At 35.4% G+C, this 9,350-nt stretch overlaps 1 protein-coding gene across 1 annotated transcript; it reads right to left on the bottom strand.

The window, feature by feature from the left end:
- Nucleotides 1-6,044: 6,044 nt before the first annotated feature.
- On the bottom strand, nucleotides 6,045-8,014 carry LOC108365314 (uncharacterized). The gene is made up of 5 exons (XM_017619315.1): nucleotides 7,533-8,014; nucleotides 7,186-7,470; nucleotides 6,871-7,123; nucleotides 6,504-6,816; nucleotides 6,045-6,444 (listed from the first exon to the last, which is right to left on the bottom strand). Exons 1-5 carry the CDS (start codon nucleotides 7,827-7,829, stop codon nucleotides 6,045-6,047), a joined length of 1,548 nt encoding a protein of 515 aa, XP_017474804.1. The 5' UTR covers nucleotides 7,830-8,014.
- Nucleotides 8,015-9,350: the final 1,336 nt, after the last annotated feature.

Below are 9,350 nucleotides of genomic sequence, written 5' to 3'. Positions count from 1 at the left end.
TCGGACAATAACCACGCCCACATCCCATATAACGGTAATTTCGAGAAATACGAAATCCTCGATAAATCAGTAAATATTAAAGCTAATTTATTCAAAATTGATGGTTGCAACCATTCTTTATCAGGAAATACGCTTATGATAAAATTTTGGAAAATGGGCGTGGCACCGCCCACTTATGATCACATTTATGTATATCGGTAACAGTTCTAGCAATTTGTACCAAACTCGGTATGATTATTGTGCTTGCCACATAAAAGCAAACCGATGAAAATTATTGAAATCGGACTAAAATTACGGCCGCTTTTCATATAACGGTAAATTTCAGAAATGCTTGAAATTTCAATATTTCGAAATTTAAGGATGCTAGTTTACGTAATATTTATACACCCGCTTATCATGTAGCGGTAGCTTTCGGAAAGGTGGAAAACATATATTTAATACTTGCGCCGGGTATTTAATGTTCGGCTCGGCCCGAACTTAGACTTTCTTACTTGTTATTTTCTCAATATGAATTTTCATTTCTCATTATCAATTTGTATTTTCTCATTATAAACTTGAAAAGGTGTAGTGATCAAATTATGACATTTCATCAAATTCATGCTACCTGATCACTAGAAGAAATATTTTTTTTTTTATGCCGGCTACATAATTTCGAAAATGGGGTTGATGACTAGGCTTCCGAACGCATGAAGAAAGTGATCAAAATTATACTTCCACATCGTCGTTTAAAGTACAAAACCACGTATCGTCGTTCTGCAAAAGCGCGTAACAGAAATTTTTTGCCAATAATTGGATTTGTTCACGCAAGATCTTGGCTCAAGCCTTATCCATTCGTCCTGAAATATACTAGCCAGAAATGTGATTGCTTTATAAAAAAGAGAACCATTTTGAAATATAAGTATTTTGGCTCTCTAGAAAATAATTTATGCAACCTCATATAGGCAGTTTTGCATTTTGTTGATACGCTGTTTTGTACTAATACGACGTAAGTATGTTAATTGTTTATCGGAGGGCGGTCTGTTCAAGCCGTTTTCAGGTTTTTTTTTACTTTAAGTTCAAAATTTGTGAAAGCTAATTTTTTGCAAATTCTGATGAGAAACTTAAAAGTAAATTTGAACCTAAATATAAAAAGGTTTTAAGTATTTGGGAAGAACATTCTTTAGAATTAGATTTTTAGATCGCAAGATTGCATTCAAAATAAGAAAACGAAAAAATAACAGCATAATGCGCACGTGGTTTTTATTATGAAATAAAAAGAACAATTACGATGAAGTCTCCTTGATTTGAAATATTATTACATTGGTATAAATATTGGAAGGAAAATACTCCGATTTATTGTTTTAATATTACCAAAGTGGCAAGGCCGATAATAATACTCAATGATTAAAACCATATATGTAATACTTCTATATTGATAGTAAGCTAACATCTCAATGTGTAAGCATTCCGAAATCAAAGCGAGACAGTCTAGTACTGTTTAGGAGCATTACATATATGTGACCTGGTCTAAAGGGGGCTTAGGTGTCAAAAAATCAATTTTCACTTTTTGGTTGATTCGGATGGAAGATGAGATGCTTTTTCACGTGGTGAAAAGCAGAAAATCCTAACTTGCTTAGAAGTGTACTAAAAATGTAGAGAAAGAAGAGTAAAAATACGACAACATATATTTTTAAATGTTCCACACAAGCAACTTACACGATGAACTATAATAATATTCCGACCAACAACAACACTTACTGGACCAACAACAACACTTACTGGACGTCCGGCGCGGAGAACAATTAACGAGATAACGAGAAACTGACGAAACAAGTTGCTTACTTTTAACAGCTTTTTCACAGAAAACTAGTTTTCGCACGTAAGCTCCCTTTTCGTAGACCAGGTCACATATGATTAAAACCATGATACAAAAAAGAAGGTAGTTTCAATAAACTACTTTTGACGGATAATAAAATTTTTTGAAGTTTCATAAATTGTGAGTATTCTCAACGGCCTTGCCACTTTCTTTCCCACATTTATACCAATTTAAAAATATTTCAAATCAAAAATCATTATCAGTGCTTGGTTATTTTTTTACTTACGTGGTTCGCACCTTTTTTTTATTAAAAATACTATATAAAATATGTAATGTTAAAGGAGACTTCATTGAAATTGTTCTTTTTATTTTAAAACAAAAATCACGAAAGCATTATGTTGTTATTTTTTCATTCTCTAATTTTGAATGCAATCTTGCGATTTAAAAATCTAATTCTAAAGAATGCTCTTTCCAAATAAATCTTTTTATAATCGCATGCCAATTCCATGTGAATAAATTGTTCTCATAACTTAACATGCAANTATATAATATGTAATGTTAAAGGAGACTTCATTGAAATTGTTCTTTTTATTTTATAACAAAAATCACGAAAGCATTATGTTGTTATTTTTTCATTCTCTTATTTTGAATGCAATCTTGCGATTTAAAAATCTAATTCTAAAGAATGCTCTTTCCAAATAAATCTTTTTATAATTCCATGCCAATTCCATGTGAATAAATTGTTCTCATAACTTAACATGCAAAACAAAAACAAATTGGGAAAAATTATTTTTGTTTTGCTTTATTTTGGCAATATTTGTTCACATGAAATTCATGATTCGTAATGAAATTTGCGAAAATTTACTTTTTAATTTCTCGTCAGATTTTGCAAAAAATTTGGCTTTGTGGTTAGTTCACCATTAACTTCAACAAATTTCGAATTTAAAATTTCCAATGTACCTATTCCAAAAACTTGAATTCGGCTTGCGCAGAGCGCCCTCCGATAAGCAGTTAGCATAAGTATAATTTTGATCACTTTCTTCATCCGTTCTGAAACCTAGGTTCGTCAACATCCTTTTAGAGATTTTGCATTAATTTTCAGTTTCATCATATTCGACATCTTTGAGCGGACTGATGAAATCTGAAAAATATTACTCCTCGTGATCAGGTAGCATGAATTTAATGAAATGTCATAATTTTATTAAAAGTCAAATGGTTAACAACAACAACGAATGTCATTAAATGAAACTACCCTCTATTTTGTATCATGGTTTTAATCATGATACAAAAAAGAAGGTAGTTTCAATAAACAACTTTTTGATTAAAAAGGAATTGTTCACAATTGCTCAATTGTAAAAAATTCGAAGCAGCGTTACCCAATTTAAGTTTTTGGTGGAAGGGATTTTCTATCCTAAATTTGGGAGTATAAATAAAATAGTTGTATTAACATTTACCTTTAAAAATAATTAATATCCTATCTTAAAAACGTTTAAACCTTACATTAAATTCGATATCTACCTGCCAAAATCTTTATTTCTACATTAATAAAATTTTAGTGAGCATATTTTAAAATTTTTTTAGTGTCATTATGTCACCTGAATATTTCACAATGTAGNCTATTAAAGTTTTTCTTATACCAATCTTAGAAAAATGTTAAAAAAACGGCATAAAAATCTCATCATTACGATTCCGTTAATTTTTTTTTATTTTTTTTTATGTTTTTATGCAAGTTTTTTAAGCTTAAACCGTTTTGTCATTTGAGGTGATTTTTTCAAAAAAAAACTTTAAGAAACAATTTTTATTCATAAAAAACTCCATTTTTAGAGGTATTTTGAAATCGGTCCAGCTCACGTAAATCTTAATATTTTTCCGAAATATTTTGGTGGACGTCTTAAAATGGGTACTGTTTAGTAAGTGGCCCACCTATTTCGGGGTATTGCGTCCAAAGGGGTGACCCGATCCAAAAAAAAATTGCACACACTTGTAGCCAAGGGTCTCCCCATTATTTTAACATCCACTATTGTAATTTTTGGTCACTAATTTATTAACAAATTGGGTTTGAAACATGCCCCTTTTTGTAAAATTTGGAAATTAGCGTACATTTATCACTCCTATTCTCCTTAAAGCAGCCACTTCACCAATTCATTTTTGTATTCCCCTTCACTTTACACTTTACTCGATTAGTTATAACTTGATTTACGACTTTAATATTAACCAATTAATCACAATTCATTAAATAAAAACACCTTCAAAATCACGCGTCTGACTTTGGTTGCACATGCAAATTAAATGGCGGAGTTCAGCTGTCAAACTCCGAAATATGCAAAAGAATGAGAGACAAAAGAAGATAGGATATAACCCAGTAAGCATTAAAAATATACAAAGGTGTTCTCTGCAAAAGGTGTTCAGCTCCTTTTTTTCGCAAAACAGAAAGGAGGGTTATAATCCCTAAGTGCGGCCGAAGGCCGCCTACGCAGAAAGGTGTTCTCTGCAAAAGGTGTTCAGCCCCCTTTCTTTGGCAACACAGAAAAGAATTCTACGTAGTGAGGGTTATAATCCCTAAGTGCGGCCGAAGGCCGCCTACGCAGAAAGGTGTTCTCTGCAAAAGGTATTCAGCCCCCTTTCTTTGGCAACACAGAAGAGAATTCTACGTAGTGAGGGTTATAATCCCTAAGTGCGGCCGAAGGCCGCCTACGCAAAAAGAAGTTCTGCGCTAAAATACTATCATATTACTATTACTACAACATTTCTATCTGTCGCTTTTTTCTTGATTTCACAATATTTTTAGTTAAGGTTTGTTTCCTTAATTTTTTTTAGTTAATTTTTTTTTCAAATCGCCTGATAACCAACTTGGGATAATATCTTTTATTTAAAAATCCAACGGTTTTCGTTAGTTTGGTTATATTCCACTTCAAACTGCTCAGTTGCCTCGGAAAATGCCGTTTTTACCCCATTTTCAAACGGTTCCCTAGGGGTCTGTGGGAGGTCCCCAAGGGGGGGNCCGAAGGCCGCCTACGCAAAAAGAAGTTCTGCGCTAAAATACTATCATATTACTATTACTACAACATTTCTATCTGTCGCTTTTTTCTTGATTTCACAATATTTTTAGTTAAGGTTTGTTTCCTTAATTTTTTTTAGTTAATTTTTTTTTCAAATCGCCTGATAACCAACTTGGGATAATATCTTTTATTTAAAAATCCAACGGTTTTCGTTAGTTTGGTTATATTCCACTTCAAACTGCTCAGTTGCCTCGGAAAATGCCGTTTTTACCCCATTTTCAAACGGTTCCCTAGAGGTCTGTGGGAAGTCCCCAAGGGGGTGGGGCTTTTCGTAAAGTGGCGACTGCCCCCTTTCGAATGAGGGGGGTTTGGGGGGCCACGCCCCTCCCCCTCCGCCCCCCCACCCCAAAAACGATGGGCCAATAACTAAACGTTTCCCCTTAAAATACAATCGATTTTATAATTCCAATGGAAAAATAGTACCGATTTTTTTTTGTATGGGGAGTGATGCAGTGTAATGTACATATGTATAAGCACTCTATTTAGTTTGCTCGATCTGTAAACAAAGCTTCCCAGCGGTGAAAAATATACTATTGTGAACAACCTAAACGAGCGAAATTCACAATAGCGCTATTCTTCATCGAATGAGGGCCATAATACCAAATGAAGATTCGTTCCGATTAGCACTTTCGACCACAGTCGAAGATCGAATGCAACTCATAATAAGGGCCATAATCACTTTTTTAAAGGCAGAAAAGGCAAAAAGGCAACATCCAATGTATATATATGGAATCAGGGGAAGCTAAATCGTGGACTTTCTTAATCGAATATATATCTCTTCAGCAGAAAAAAATGCAATTTCCATAAAATCCGTTCCCTGATCATCGCTAACACATACTTTACGATCTCCATTAATTACTACACCTCGACAAGCCATCCCGAGCTATGTCGACCCCATCGAGTTGCTTAAAAACCAACCTATAGCAATGTACATCTAATATATAATTTTCTCAAAGAGGTAGACCTCAGACGAATATAACACATAATAGTATAAAGCGGAGATGGCAAAAGCATTTTGCACTTAGGAGCCGGTTGGCACATTTAGGTGCTAGATGATGGGAACATCAAGAGCCAGCATGAAGGGGGAAGAGCATATTAAAGATTTTTGTACTCTGACTCTCATCACTAATATAAATGATGCTTTCGATGTATTTTTTACACGCCCTTTACCCTGAGAACATATTTAACTCTTACGTAGCTCTTGCTGGCTCTTTGACTGCTTTAAGGGCCGAAAATCTGCCCATTCCTGGAATAAAGCAAAATGCAAAGATAGATATTTTCATTCGAATAAGATGCAAAGGACAGCTGAGGGACTTCGTCGCCAGTGCTGCGAATCGTAATGTATTTGTAGAATATTTATTTATTGTACAAATATAGTAAAAAAAAAATATATAAAATAAAATAAATATTTTGATTACCTCGATCGCTATCAGTTCTGCTGCTAATCCTTTGCAATCCACATTTTCAAAATGTTCGTCTACAGCAATAACTGGTTTTCTGGGATCTGATCCAGCACGAAGTCCCTTAGGATAACCACGTATGCTTGTATTTAAATACAAAATATTGGACTTCTTCTCCAATATCACAAACCTTAAAATATATATATATGTATGTCACATGCATAAGTACGAATTAAAACATTTTCATACTTTGGAAAAAGTTGAAGAATGCAACTACCTTCCCCTCCCGTATACAAATGCGTTTCTTTCCATTCAGTTGGCGAGGCAATGCAATAAGTCTGGTCGTCCTTGGTGTGTATTAAAACAAGTGTTGGTCCGCGGTAGCCAAGAACATGGTGCAGAAACCGATTAGCACCCAACCCATGTTCATTCGAGTCATATAATAAAGCCCAATGTGATGGCATCATGGAAAGTTTATCTTTGAAAATTTGCGCTGCAGATGACTTATTAGCGTTTGGAGATTGGATGGTCTGCGGTTTGGAGTAAAGTGGTGGAAGGGCGCCTGCCAATAGCCACGCTTGTGATAATGGCATTAAGGACTCGTATTTTGAATTACCAGTATCTCTGCCGGCAGCATCAGGAAATGGATTACGTTGTTCCAACACTGGTGTTTGTAGTTCAATGCCGCATGATTGATTATGTTGTTCAAGACCTCTATAAGCAGTTGACAATGTATGTACACAATATTTATGCACCAACGCGACCAAACGAATAAGATTCTGTTCAAACCAACGACAAACAAAGCCTACACTTAGATTGTCGTGGCTAAAAAATATTGATTTGGTCACCGAACCGAAGGTTCGATTGATCTGCAATAAAAAATATAAACAAATTATGCTCAGAGAAATTTTCCCTACAGGAATTTCCTTACCGCTGGGCATAATATTGCGTTGCCGGAGTGTTGCATAGCTATAGTATAGCACGTGAAAAGTAAGCGGGTCACTCCTTCTTTAGTAATAAAATCTGGATTGTCCTCTTCTGCAAACATTTTTATATAACATTCCAAAGTTTTGTCATCATCCATTATGCCAAGAAATCGTTCGCATTGTTGGCGGAATGCTACAGTACCAAGATAGGCAGTTGTAGCTTTCGATGCTGAATGCATTAGTCGAAAAAGTCGTTTACCTAAATCAGCATATTGAGGAAATACTTGCGACTGTGAAAGAAACACAAATCAGTATTTTTGCCATCGTCATAAAATGTATGATATGCACTCACCACAAATACGTCCGCAACTATGCCATTGACACTATGCTTGGCTGATTTCTCCTTAAGTATTTCGGATAACTTTTCAATTGGTACGAATTGTGTCAAATACTTCTCCGTAACATCCGCGCCTGATGCAGATCTACTCATAGATTTCTCCGCTTTCAAGAAAGCATGGTTGCTTGCTGTGGAAGACCCATCAACAATAGGAAGGGTAGGGGTTGATTTAAGGTGTTTTTCCTTGGCACCACCTGACCCTGCGTTAGTGCCGTCGCTGCAAGAGTCACTTCTAAAGTTTGAGTTTCCCATTGGACAACGTATTTATTTGCCGAATAGACCATTCACAGCTCAAGAAACAAAAATATTTCGAAATTCCCAATATCTGAACGAAAATAAGAAAAGACTGTCGATTCGAAGACAATAGCCAAGGCGTATTGAACAAGGTGGTGTTGGCCGTATATAAGTAAAAAATTACACTAACAAATTATACCCTGATGTCCATACTGTCATTGGCATGATTCAATAATACAAGGTTCGATAAACGGACAGTTGTCTCTCTCGCACCGCTCCCTTAGCAGTGGCACCTTGTTGCTTCTTTGCAAATTTACTTGGAAAAGTGTAGCTTTGGTGTGAAATTGAAGCAAGAATGATAGAATACAAGATTGCGCCAATCGAGCTGAGAGCAACTGGCCGTGACGTCAATAAATACCAGAATGAGAGAGCAAGACGAACTCGACAAGAAAAAGAGGAAGCATCGGACAAAAGGCAGTATTGCCAAGTTTTGAATTTGAAAAAGCACCAAATTTTTATTGGTGTATTTTATAGACTTTATATGCATACATAATTTTATTGTAAGGATGCCGATTCAAATTAATAAAAATCAATGTTTCTTGCACGACGGTTGATTTCTTCTGGCATGATTGAAGGTGCTGCTACATATTTTGTTGTCGCTTATGATTGTCACTGTGCCATGATTTTGTTAAAATTTTTGTAAAGTTGCTTACCACACTTACGATTGCTGTAAATTTTGCTTCCATTTTTTACGATTTTCTAGTTTGGTGTCTTCAAACTAAAAACAAAAGCACCAAAAACGCGCCAAGCACCAAACTCAAAAATTTTCGCGTTTTGAATACCCACTAAATTTGGTGCGAAAAGCATGAAGTTGGCAACAGGGAATGTAAACAAAAGTATTTTATGACGTCAGCGATTAGGTGGATGCTGTCAAATCGACGAAGAGAGGGTTAGCGGTCCGCGAATGGCGCGACCTTATAAGCTTTTTCTTTTTGTTTCTTTTGTTTACTTTTTACCGCTCTTCTTCTGCCATTGTTTACTATTCACGGTGCCCTATCAAACGTCAAAATTACTGGCCTACTACTATTTCAAGCAGAAGAAAGAACACGAACATTTTCTTGTGCATTTTCTTAAGAGCTGGATACAGCTGTATCCTGTATGCAGCTCTCAAGAAAACGGTCAAGAAAAAATTGCCATTATTTCGTATGTGTGTCCAAGGAATTTTGACATTTTTGATACTTCACAGCCTGTTGCCGCACTCTTTCCTCAAGAAATAATTGAACGGGCATATATTTCTGTTGCAAACCAGGGTTGCCAGTNTTGGAAAAGTGTAGCTTTGGTGTGAAATTGAAGCAAGAATGATAGAATACAAGATTGCGCCAATCGAGCTGAGAGCAACTGGCCGTGACGTCAATAAATACCAGAATGAGAGAGCAAGACGAACTCGACAAGAAAAAGAGGAAGCATCGGACAAAAGGCAGTATTGCCAAGTTTTGAATTTGAAAAAGCACCAAATTTTTATTGGTGTATTTTATAGAC

The sequence above is a fragment of the Rhagoletis zephyria genome, unplaced genomic scaffold (genome assembly GCF_001687245.7).
Source record: "Rhagoletis zephyria isolate East Lansing unplaced genomic scaffold, Rhagoletis_zephyria_1.1 Rzeph_scaffold_01835, whole genome shotgun sequence".
In the NCBI taxonomy this organism is placed as follows: Eukaryota; Metazoa; Arthropoda; class Insecta; order Diptera; family Tephritidae; genus Rhagoletis; species Rhagoletis zephyria.
This window is presented reverse-complemented; position numbering and strand designations above follow the sequence as displayed.

What these genes read in the sequence shown, in the direction of transcription:
- LOC108365314 (XM_017619315.1), bottom strand. Translation starts at nt 7,829, where the DNA reads ATGGGAAACTCAAACTTTAGAAGTGACTCTTGCAGCGACGGCACTAAC. An exon ending in TAGTTGCGGACGTATTTGTG is followed by an intron (nt 7,471 to 7,532) that starts GTGAGTGCATAT and finishes TTTCTTTCACAG; the next exon opens with TCGCAAGTATTTCCTCAATA. An exon ending in ATTCTTCAACTTTTTCCAAA is followed by an intron (nt 6,445 to 6,503) that starts GTATGAAAATGT and finishes ATATATTTTAAG; the next exon opens with GTTTGTGATATTGGAGAAGA.